Source organism: Mustelus asterias, chromosome 8 (assembly GCF_964213995.1).
Source record: "Mustelus asterias chromosome 8, sMusAst1.hap1.1, whole genome shotgun sequence".
NCBI lineage: Eukaryota > Metazoa > Chordata > Chondrichthyes > Carcharhiniformes > Triakidae > Mustelus > Mustelus asterias.
This window is the reverse complement of record NC_135808.1, coordinates 107,968,154-107,980,667: the sequence shown is the minus strand read 5'-3', so window position 1 is coordinate 107,980,667 and position 12,514 is coordinate 107,968,154. Positions and strand designations below refer to the sequence as shown.

The 12,514-nt window shown below is 44.5% G+C and overlaps 1 protein-coding gene across 1 annotated transcript in view; it reads left to right on the top strand.

The window, feature by feature from the left end:
* ptch2 (patched 2) overlaps window positions 1-12,514 on the top strand; it is a 119,091-nt gene that overhangs the window by 86,811 nt on the left and 19,766 nt on the right. Inside the window, exons 16-18 of the mRNA XM_078219415.1 lie at window positions 3,841-3,983; window positions 5,176-5,356; window positions 7,435-7,715. Of these exons, the coding sequence (XP_078075541.1) occupies window positions 3,841-3,983; window positions 5,176-5,356; window positions 7,435-7,715 (605 nt within the window). The remainder of the gene's footprint in view (window positions 1-3,840; window positions 3,984-5,175; window positions 5,357-7,434; window positions 7,716-12,514) is intronic.

The following is a 12,514-nucleotide window of genomic DNA, read 5'->3' as shown; positions in this document are numbered from 1 at the left end:
TTCCTCCATCCTCTTTTCCAGTCAAACGTCTGCTGTCATTTGCATCCACATACTGAACTCACCATCATGTGCAGACCAGCCGTTGTCCACCTAACGGTCTGACGTACAGAAGAATAGTAATGATGTGGAAATGCCGGCGTTGGACTGGGGTAAACACAGTAAGGAGTCTTAACAACACCAGGTTAAAGTCCAACAGGTTTATTTGGTAGCAAACACCACTAGCTTTCGGAGCGCTGCTCCTTCGTCAGACCTGGTTGGCTGTAGAAATTCGCATTCTAATCAGTATTCTGTAACTTGATTTTGTGTCTCTGTGCCCTGTTTGAGAGCAGATATCCACTCCATCTGACGAAGGAGCAGGGCTCCGAAAGCTAGTGGCGTTTGCTACCAAATAAACCTGTTGGACTTTAACCTGGTGTTGTTAGACTCCTTACTGTACGGAAGAATATGCAGAAGAATTACAGAAGAATAGGCAGACCTTCCTCCTCGGAGTCAGCATGGGTGCCTCACTACTTTTTCAGGCAGAGGAACACTTAAGCTGAATATGAAGATAACTCTCGATATTGCTGCTGCTTCTTCAAAGACGAAACATCTTGCTTGATTTTAAAAAAAGATAATTGAGTTTATCCTTTATACTCATGACCAATCATTCACAGGTGTGCTAACATCATGGCGAATGCACCTGACAGCTGGGTGGCTTTTTACTTTTTCACTTTGTTTCTAATATTAGGCAGGTGCAGTAACTCCCCCACACGTCCCCTGGCTCTGAAACTTACTGAGTGCAGCTAGAATCCTCTCTGAAGCTACTGGGAGCCAGAAAGGCTCAAGCTTTGAAACCCTTGACTCAAATCTCTCCAGAGTCACACCAACATTTTTCTTGTTTATAGACAATGCACAGAGATTCAAGTGAGTTTTTTTTTATAAAAGAGGCAGGTCTTTGGGAGTCTCTGGGATCCTCGCATCACTGTCCCCAGTTCCTTCTATTCAAATATCAAAGAGTTCAAATTTAAAAGTGAAGGTTCCGCCTGCCAGTTTAGCAGCTAAATGTTGCCACAACTGATAGAATGTCTGCTTGCCATGGGACAAAACAGTGCTAAGCCAATTCATTTCATTTACAGAATCGTGACAAAACACTTATTATGAAATGCCAGATATCAGATCTTTTAAAAAAAATATACTGCATTCTTCTCCACCAATGGAAGTGTTTCCATAGCTGGAATTTTCCGTTCTTGGCGGGAGTCTGGCACACTGCCTAAAAAAGTAGCAAGGCACCCATGCCGACTCTGAGGAGGAAGGTCTGCCTATCCTTCTGTACGTCAGACAGTTAAGTAGACAATGGCAGGTCTGCCTCCAGACAGAGGACCCCAGAACCGGTGTACCACCCACCAAGAGATACTGGCAAGTCGGAGGCTGGCCACTTTTGCATTCGGCAGCACCGAGGCTGTGGCTGTTGCCAGGACAACAATGCCTACCCCCCACCCGACTAGGTCCCAGGATTACCAGAGTAACCCAGTGTTGTTGGGGGGGGATGGGCAAGTCTTCACTGGGTGGCAATCGTAGGGAGAAGGGGGGGGTCATGGGTGCATGGATGTTGGCAACAAGAGCAATAGGATGGCTGGCAGGGACAAAAACCCCTGCCCCTTGTCCATGCCCTGGATCATGGACAGATTAGTGCAGATCGGGGGACCCCACTCCCTCCAGCTGATGTGCAGCCTGCACAGTTTTACCAGGCGTGCAGGCCGCATGTCAGTAGGCCCGGCTGAAGCTGGGAAGGTTGCAGCGGAGGCAGGGAGAGGCCCTTGAGAGGTTATTAATTGGTCACTAATGGGACTCAATTGGAAGCACGACGGAAAGGTCAACCATGGGCCTTTTGGCCCAGAACTTAATTCAGGTGGAGGCAGATGGACATTGTGTCTCGTTCCTAATGCCAACTTACCAAATTTAGCAGCTCGCCCACCACCTGTGGGGGAGAAGATTCCTCACATATAGCTTTATCATGGTATCACATAATTAACTCATGGGTGGCCATTGATGGTATGGCATTTTGATATGGCTTGAACACCTAAGAGACCCTCCTGGCCTTACAAATTTATCACTCATAAATAAGAAGGATATTGGCGTGGCTATTAACATCAAATTGTGCTCAGAGCGGTGAGGATATCCTTTTGTTATCTTACAGTATTTGGGGAAATAATTCCCTACCACGGAGATGAGAATCTGAACCCACAGTAAAATGATTGACACATTCGAGCATTTTACCACACTTAGAGAGTGTCAGAGGCACAGGCCCAAAGAGCTAGAGTGAGGAACAGACACACAGATGCAAAATAAAAGCAAAGTGAAGATTCCTGAGTGTTCAAAGGGTTTGCCAGATGGAGTTTACTGGTTTTTTAAAAATGCCTTTGTCACAACCGTAGCAGATTGAGCAGCCTGTTGCTTCTTGAAAGACAGTGCATCCTTTTCTGTTGGGACCACACAGGGTAACATTCAATGTGCTAAAAATAAAAATTAAACTTGCACACAGTGCCTTTTAATGCACCCCAGGCATTCCCAGATCTTAATTGTGGGTTTTTTTCCCAGCGATGTTCAATTACTGCTTTGAAGCTTTCAGCCGTTTTTCTTAAACCACCAGATGAAATGGTGGCAGTAACTGAATTGTTCCAGAAAGTTTTGTTCAAATCATTTTGTTACATTTATTTTTGCCGTTTCGGGGCAATCCTTGGTACTTGCCGGGGTGAGAAATGTCAGTGTTGGAGAACGGAACTTTTCCATTTTTGTTGCTCTCATTTTAGTACCAAACATTTGCAAGGGTGGCAGGAGCACAGACCAGGCACAGGATGAAATCCTTCCTCCGTTGTCCCAATAGTGCTTTACAGCCGATTATTTATAGTGCAGTGGTCTGCCTATCTATCAACTGTAATATATTAAATGTCTTGTGCAGAGCGCACACTTTTTGTGAGTGTTGCAGTTAACTTTCTGCAACACGTCCCCCTCCCCCCACCATCGTTTTTCCACCATCGTTTGATGCTAGCTCTCCTGTTCTGAAATAGCACAGCCTCTGATTCTTGGTGAGATTTGCTAATGTGAGTTTGCATATATATTTATTGCTGGTGCAAGGTTGCAGCACATCTGTTGGGGAGGTGATGGCCGAGTAGTATAATCTATCGCTAGACTATTAATCCAGAGACTCAACTAATGTTCTGGGGGACCCGGGTTCAAATCCCGCCACGGCACTTGGTGGGATTTGAAGTCAACAAAAAAAATCTGGAATTAAGGATCTACTGATGACCATGAAACCATTGTCGGAAAAACCCATCTGGTTCAGTAATGTCCTTTAGGGAAGGAAGTCTGCTGTCCTTACCTGGTCTGGCCTACATATGATTCCAGAGCCACAGAAATATGGTTGACTCTCAACTGCCTTCGGGCAACTAGGGATGGGCAATAAATGCTGGCCAGCCGGCGACGCCCATGTTCGACAAATAAATAAGAAAATTGGCTGGTTTTTTAATGGGTGAACCATCCGCTCCACTCCGTCCAAGTGGTGGAAAAGAAACTCTATGCCTTGGGGATCTATTGGTGTAAGCCAAGCTCCCAAACATAGTGTAACTGCCTGAGCAACACTGTTATATCTACTAGTTTACATGAGTCTGAATTTGGCAGCAAATTCACTCTGGAGATCCCATTATGGATATAAGCTTTGATAAATATTAATTCAACAACTATGGATGTAGAGCATTCATCTGGGATGGGTCAGTTGGCTTAAAGAACATTTCTCAACAGTGTTATAATAGTTAGATGCCAACCCTTCTGACTTCTCATGCACTGTTGACTTTCATTTCTCAGGGTTACAGGCTGCATTTGATGAAGACTGGCGGACAGGCAAAATCACCAGGGAGAGTTACCGCAATGGCTCAGAAGATGGAGTCCTCGCCTACAAATTACTCATACAAACTGGAAACAAGAAAGAGCCCTTCAACTATAACCAGGTGAGCCAGATAAGCAAACTGATTGGAGATTGTCAGGACAAGTACTGTCGCCATCTGGTTGGTCTCTGTGGGCTGGGTTTAAATGGAGTGAAAATTATCTTCACTGTTAGAATGTCCAAGTGAAGGTTAGTGTCATACGTTATGATCTGAATGGCAGCAAGACCTGAATTTAAATCCAGTCCCGATTTATAGGATGGATATCCTCTTTCTCTGACATCCATAATTTGGCACTCAGTTAGGGGTCCGGTGCATATTACAAGGATATCCAATGTAGGAAGTAACACACTGGTGCCTAGATAGCCTTCTAAAACTCAGGTCAGAGCCCACTTTGGTAGTAAAATAGCGGGATCTTTATTCCCAATCTAATTTGTGTTGTACTTGGCTTGAGGATGATGTTTTGCAATCGTTGTGACTTCTGGAACTCGCTTTAATCACCTTTGGGATTTGGAGAGGAATTTCTCAGATTCCTTCCCCCTGAATTAGTTTGGGGTTTTCTCACTATTTTTTCATGGTTCATGCTGAGCATAGAGGCCATGATCACCAAGACTACCACGGATAGGTTTGATGCACTTACCTGTTCTTCTCTTCTGGTATTGTGTTTATACAATACAAAAAGTGGAAAAGTGTTCCATTACTCAACGTGGATACCCTCCGTTCTGTTGGTACAAAGTCCACCATGTCATTAAAATAAGCTGCTCACAAGTCAAAGCAAAGTTTATTTATTAGTCGCAAGTAGGCTTGCATTAACACTGCAATGAAGTTACTGTGAAATTCTCCTGGTCGCCACACTCCGGCGCCTGTTCGGGTCACTGCACCTAACCAGCATGTCTTTCAGATTGTGGGAGGAAACCGGAGCACCTGGAGGAAACCTACGCAGACACGGGGAGAACGTGCAAACTCCACACAGTGACCAAAGCCGGGAATTGAACCCGGGTCCCTGGCGCTGTGAGGCAGAAGTGCTAACCACTGTGCCACCGTGCCGCCCGTCACATATCGCTGTGAACAAAAACAGAATTAAACTCTGTCTAGTTCCAGACTTCTATGAAAGCATCTCAGTTTGGGAATACAGATTCACTGTTTCATTATATCTTGGTCTCTGTTGCTGGCTGGTACTCTTAAATGCTGGTGCACCGTTTGGTCCATATTAGGGTAAAAAGATGCAATAACAATTTCCTCATCCTCTTTGTTACAGTTGACTTCCAGGAGGTTGGTGGATGAAGATGGAATCATCAATCCAGACACCTTCTACATCTATCTCACGGTGTGGGTCAGCAATGATCCACTGGGTTACGCTGCGTCTCAGGCTAACTTCAACCCTCACCCGCCAGAATGGATTCACGACAGATACGACACAACTGGAGAGAATTTGAGAAGTAGGTATCACAACGTCTGGGTAGAACTGAGCAAAATACCTCATCTGGGGAGAACTCTAGAATATAACCCAGAGGACATGCTGATAAAGCTTACCTGATAAACCTCTACCACCTGGAATGTGAAAGAAATGTTCATTAATATCGTATTATTAATAGCTTAGCTTAGTTTTCCAGCCCAACCTGTATTCTTGCTTTCTATTGATGGTGTAGCCTCTGATTTATTTAATGATGATGCCAGCAAAGGGGTTTTTCTGCTCCCTGCACACGCACACTTTACCTTATTCGCATTATTACTTTGCCTAAATTTATTGCAGAAAGGGTTATATTGCCATCAGTGAGATGGGGTGACTCACGGTCGTTGTAAAAACAGGTCACACTGTCCAACTCTTCATACCCAAGCTGCAGGGACAAAGATGGTGGCTCAGTATGTCAGTGTGTCAATGTATTCCTGGAGTGATAAGGCACATAGGCCTGCCTGCCGTATCCATTATGGTAAAACTTAGTCCAGAGGAGGCGGAGGGGACTGAAGAAGGGCTGGAGGAGTATAAACTCTCTGAGGCTGTGCTGAGTAACTTTTTTATTAAAACTGCAGGACCCCCAGGGTGGCGCTGGTATAGAGATTTTATAATTAGGCTGACTGTAAGGCATCTTAGTCAGGAGACAGTGCCGAGTGACACAAAGAGACCCGAGTGTATCTGGGAGTCTGGCAATTTTAATGAGATTCTATGTAAACTGGTTTCCTGTGTGCCTCAACAGTCATCTGCTCCTATCAGTCATGCCCTCTAGGTGCTGATGGGTTTCTCCATTGTTGCAATGCTGCTGACCTCCTTTATCTAATTAGTAGCTCGCACCTGTTCTGAGCAGTCACAGCCAGCAGCTAACAACTGCATGACCCATTTGCAAAGGTCACCTGGACACGCACTGACCGTACCAAATGGTCATGTCCTGTCTACAGCATTTAGATGTTCCATATGGCAGTCGTACCAAATCTAATCCCTGTCAGCAAATCTATTTTGCAGCCCCCTTGTTGTTCCACCTGCTGCAGTCAATGCCTAAGAACATCAGAGACAGGAGCAGGAGTGGGCCATTTGGTCCTTCAAATCTGCTGTCCTATTCATTAACGTCATGGCTGGTCTGACTGTAGACCCCCACTCCATTTTTCTGCCTGCCCCTCCCCCCTGTTACACACCCACTATAACCCTCAATAATTCCTTTGTAGATCAACCACCTGCCTGGCTCAGCCTCCACAGCTCTCTGGGCTAGAGAATTCCAAAGATTACTAACCTTCTAAGAGAAGCAATTCCTCCCTATCTCTTGTCTTAAATGGGAAACCTCTTATTGTGAACTGCCTCTAATGCAAGTATGTCCCTCTTTTAATGAGGACTTCTAATCTGTACACCATACTCATGATGTGGCCTCCCTAGTGCCCTAGCTGTAGCAAGACTTTCCTCCTTTATACTCGATCTCCCTCATTATAAAGGCCAGATTAATGTAGGATAAGAATGAAGCCTGTCAGTGCTTATCTGAAATTGGGGCATGTAGAATCCAGGTGACGTTGCTACAAAAATTACATTTCTTGCTCAGTATTATAATAAATAAAGGAAAATTTATTTATTAGTGTCACAAGTAGGCTTACATTAACGCTGCAATGAAGTTACTGTGAAAATTCCCTAGTCGCCACACTCCGGCACCTGTGCGGGTACAGAGGGGGAATTTAGCATGGCCAATGCACCTAATCAGCACGTCTTTCAGACTGTGGGAGGAAACTGGAGCACCCAGAGGAAATCCACCCAGACACGGGGAGAACGTGCAGACTCCGCACAGACAGTGATCCAAGCTAGGAATCGAACCCGTGTCCCTGACGCTGTGAGGCAGCAGTGCTAACCACTGTGCCACCATGCCGCCCTATATACCATTAACCTGCAATGGTCTTTGGGAAGAAGCTCCACTCAGTATGGGTCAGGCTGTATCGATTCACTTTGTATCATTGATGTTCCTATCTATTGTGTTTAATTTCACCTCATTTTAGCTTGTTTCTGTCTCTCTCCCCACCCCACTTTTTTCACCCCTTTACACAGTTCCTGCTGCCGAGGTTATCGAGTTTGCCCAGTTCCCTTTCTACCTGAGTGGCCTACAGCAAACCTCCGATTTCATCGAAGCCATTGAGAGCGTTCGAGCAATATGTGAGGAGTTCACAAAGAAGGGTGTTCTCAACTATCCGAATGGTTACCCTTTCCTGTTCTGGGAGCAGTATATCGGCCTAAGGCACTGGTTTCTACTCTCTGTCAGCATTGTGTTGGCCTGCACATTCCTGGTGTGCGCTCTTCTGCTGCTCAATCCTTGGACAGCTGGCATCATTGTAAGTGTCTCTCGCAATTAAGCATAATTAACTGTGATGGTCATTGTGAGGAGGCAGAGGTGTTGCACATTCTTCCAATTTTATTTCTTCCAAGATGTAGCAATGTTGATCCAATATTATTAATATTGTTCGACCAATGGACCTCTTAAAGAGCTATGTCAAAAATACTGCAACCACAAATGCGTTTAGTTGGTTCAGGGTCAGATGTGGGTCCTTTTCGTTCTTTTCTTATACATTTTTCAGGTATTTTGTTTTCTCCTTCTCCCAGCGGAGACGTTAGCCAAACAGTCAGCTTCTACATGTCTTTGTGCATTTATTACCTGTCACTGTTGGTTGTTTGTTCAGCAATTGTGAGTCACGCGGGACAAAGGAAAACCCAAAAGGGGCAGCTCTTTAAAAAAAAGAAAGTTACACAATTATATCTTCACCAAAAAAAACCCACATAAAGTCCTAGAATAGTGCAGCACACAAGCATTCAATTTACAATAAAATCAAGGCAATATCACCAGTGCTACATAACTCACAAACCCAATCAGCAAGAATGAGTTGTGGGGGTTCTTGTGTGTGAGGGAGACCATGTTGAACTCACCATCACTAGCAAGATAGTCTTAATTTAAAGTGTATTTATTAGTGTCACAAGTAGGCTTACATTAGCACTGCAATGAAGTTACTGTGAAAATACCCTAGTCGCCACACTCCAACGCCTGTTCGGGTACACTGAGTGAGAATTTGGCATGGCCAATGCACCTAACCAGCACGTCTTTCAGATTTATGTGTGAACTGGTATTAACCCGAGTTAAAACCAAGCCCGAGAATTCTGTGGCCGGAATTCTACCGACACGCCCACCCCAATTCCAGGGATGGGCGAAGCTCAGAGAACGGCATTTTCTGTTGGCCTCGGGTGGGATCGTACGAACATCGGGCGGATGTGCCGGTAAAATGCCACCATCTATGATTAAGTTTACTTATTAATTGTTGCTATTTTGCACATGCAAATTGTTCCAGTTTGATTTAAATTTGTTTGCTGCATTGATCCTGCAATTGGTGGAATTTCCAGGTGTGATGAATTGCACTCTCTCCAGCACCTTAGAGTAAATTCCTTTTCGTTCGGGTCAGGGGTCCTAAACAGCTTTAAAATTCAGAGGTTGCCCTTGTTTTTCTGTAATGGAGACAAACATAATCAAGACTGCAGCCTGATAAACCTGCAGGGCTACAAGGATGCAAGAAGTTTGCGCGTTCTCCCCGTGTCAGCGTCGGTTTCCTCCTGGTGCTCCAATTTTCTCCCACACTCCAAAGATGTGCGGGGTAAGTTGATTGGCCATGGTAAAATGAACCTTAGTGTCAGGGGAATTAGCAGGGTAAATACATGCAGTGACGGGGATAGGGTCTAGGTGGGATTGTAGTTGGTGCAGGCTTGATGGGCCGAATAGCCTCCTTCTACTCTGTCGGGATTCTATGACTCTAGTAATTCAGAGACCTTAGTTTGGTTCCCACCATAACAAATGATGAAATTTAAAATCAATAAAATATGACCATGAAACAATTGTCGGAAAATCCCATCTGGTTCATTAATATCCTTTAGGGAAGGAAATCTGCTGCCCTTACCTGGTCTGACCTACATGCGACTCCAGACCCACAGCAATTGGTTGACTCTTAAATGCCCACTGAAATGCCACTCAGTTCAAAGGCAATCAGCTAGCGATGTCCACATTCGATGAGTGAATTTTTAAAAAGGACAATGATGGCATTGGCCATTGTGTGCCTTGAAATGACATTTAGAAAGCTAGATGATCAATATTTGAGAATCTCGAGTTGCCAGTCAAGATGTTGTAATATTTGTTCATCTAGCACACTGTTTATTGTTAAAAGATCAAAATGAGTAGAAGTTGACAACACGATTGCCAGAGAAAATACAGCACGATGCCTTCATTTTTACAACTTCTCTGAAGAATCACTGACAAATTGCCAATAAATTAAATTGGAGGGGATATTATTTGAGGTTGATGAAGTAGAGTGGGAAGTAATCGTTTAAGAAAACAGTGATAAAATAGTCAGTGCTTAAGGGACCCCCACATCCCTGCCTGTTTGAATTTGGGGAAAGAATTGTCCTTGGCTTGACCTTCATGTGCTAAATCAATCCATCAGCTATGGCAGCAAAGTGGCTGACAAGGAGTTCACAGTAAGGAGGGGGAGGCCTATTGGCCAGGAGAGGTCACCACAAGGCATTTTTCCAAAGCCCAGTTAATAACACCGTGAAAAGCAGACCCAGCATCAAGAGGAAACTGCCGAAAACTGATTCTTTTGGACAGGAATCTGTGTATGTACTTTATATTGATAAATGTAGAATGAATAACATTTTGCAATGCCAAATGTGTCTCTGTTCTGGCTCACTGGGAGCACTCTCACCTCTGAGTCAGATGTTATGGGCTCAAATCCCACGCCAGAGAGTCGAGCACAAATCCAGGCTAACACTCCAGTATAGCGCTGAGGAAGGGGCTGTTTTTTTGTTTGAAGTGACGTTTAATTGATGCCAATCTGCCCTCTCAGCTGGGTGTAAAAGATCCCACGACACTACTCAAAGAAGAAAATAGAGTTATCCCCAGTGTGTTGGCCAATATTTACCCCTCAGCCAACCTCATCAAAAAGAAGAGATGATCAGGTCATTATCTCATTGCTGCATGTGGGATCTTGCCATGAGCAAATTGGCTGGTGTGTTTCCTACATTACTACAGCTTAAGTGCATTTCAAAAGTATTTCATTGTCCGTAAAGCCCATTGTGAAGTCCTAAGGCTGTGAGAGGTGCTATATAAATTCAAGTACTTATTTCTTGAGTGTGTAACAATGACTGCAATGCCATTAACAAAAGGAAGCATCCCAGAGTGCTTCAGAGACATCAGCCGGAATTTTACCGCCCTTCCCACCATAAGGACATAAGAAATAGGAGCAGGAGTAGGCCATCTAGCCCCTCAAGCCTGCCCTGCCATTCAATAAGATCATGGCTGATCTGAAGTGGATCAGTTCCACTTACCCGCCTGATCCCTATAACCCCTAATTCCCTTACCGATCAGGAATCCATCTATCCGTGATTTAAACATATTCAACGAGGTAGCCTCCACCACTTCAGTGGGCAGAGAATTCCAGAGATTCACCACCCTCTGAGAGAAGAAGTTCCTCCTCAACTCTGTCCTAAACTGGTTAGACCTCAACTATATTGTGTACAGTTCTGAGCACCACACTGTAGGAAGATGTCAACACATTGGAGAGAGTGTAGAAGAGGTTTACAAGACCCAGGGATGAGAAGCTTCAGTTATGAGGATAGATTGGAGAGGTTGGGACTGTTCTCCCTGGAGAGAAGGTGGCTAAGAGGAGATTTGATAGGGATGTTCAAAATCAAGAAAGGGCTGGGACAGAGTAGATAGGGAGAAGCTGTTCCCACTCATAACAGGATTGAGAGGGCACAGATTTAAAATGATTTGCAAAAGAAGCAAATTTGATGTGAGAAAAACCATGTTCACACAACGTGTGGCTAAGGTCTGGAATGCAGTGCCTGGAAGTGTGGTAGAGACAGAGGCATTCAAGAGCAGATTAGGTGATTACTTGAATAGAAACAGAGGTATAGGGTTAAAGGCAGGGAAATGGTACTAAATCATGTTACTCGTTTGGATAGCCGGTGCAGACACAATGAGCCAAATGGCCTCCTGTGCCATGACAATTCTGTCATTCTGTGACATAGTATCGTGGTAAAAGAGCTGTAATACCTGAGCTCCTGAAGATACCGACAAGGCCTACTACGGGGCACCCTGATCTCAGAGTAACCTTTAAGGCCTCTCCCCCTTTCATTGCCGGCATAAAAGCCACCCCCTTTCCCCCCTCCCCATTGCCAGCATGGAAGAGCCAACCTGGCATTGCTCAGCCATGTCACTGATCACCTGGAGTACATCCAAGGCCAGAATTGAACCCGGGTCCCTGGCGCTGTGAGGCTGCAGTTCTAACCACTGTGCCATCCTTTCAAAGAATAGCCGAACATTAGCCCATTAGTTTCTTGGCCAATATATATCCCTCAATCCATATCACGCACAAAATAAATCACAAGATTATCTGGTCATTAAACCATTGTTTGCCTTGGGAGCTTGCTGCAAACAGATTGACTTCTGTGTTTCCATTACAATGGCAGCAATTCATTGGCTGTAAAGTGCTTTGGAACATCCTGCAATTGTGAGAGGTGCCATATAAATGCAAGTCTTTTTGTCCCCTTTTTATTTGATGTTTAGTTACAGTAGTGATAATGTCCTTTATAGCAGTGAGATGCTGGAATCTCATCCATGTATGGTAATCCTTTCAATTTCATTATGAAGGAATCTAAAGTTATCTGTGCTTCCTTTTGCACCAGTCAAACAACATGGTGTGCGTGACAAAACCTGCCTTGTGCTGACTTCAAAGCAAGAATCTTATCATAACCTAGGTACAGGGAAGCTAAAAAAAGTAAAAGACCGAAACAAATTTTCATACAAGCGCACATAACCTTGGCTGCTCACTGCAGTCATGCAGTCAAATATGCAAGACTTGAGTGGGTGCTGTTTATGTGGAATAAAAAAATGGAAACAAAAGATTTACTTGTTCCCACTTTAAAGGTGGTAGACATTCCCTGTAAACATTGAATCACGGGAGGCCCCTGTAACTCGATACCTAACAGATGATAATGGCAGCAAGGTTCAGAGAGAATGCTTGCTTGCTGCTAACCTCATCTTCTCCACGTCTGGGCTAGAGGGGAACTGGAGGAATTTACATTTAAATAGCTC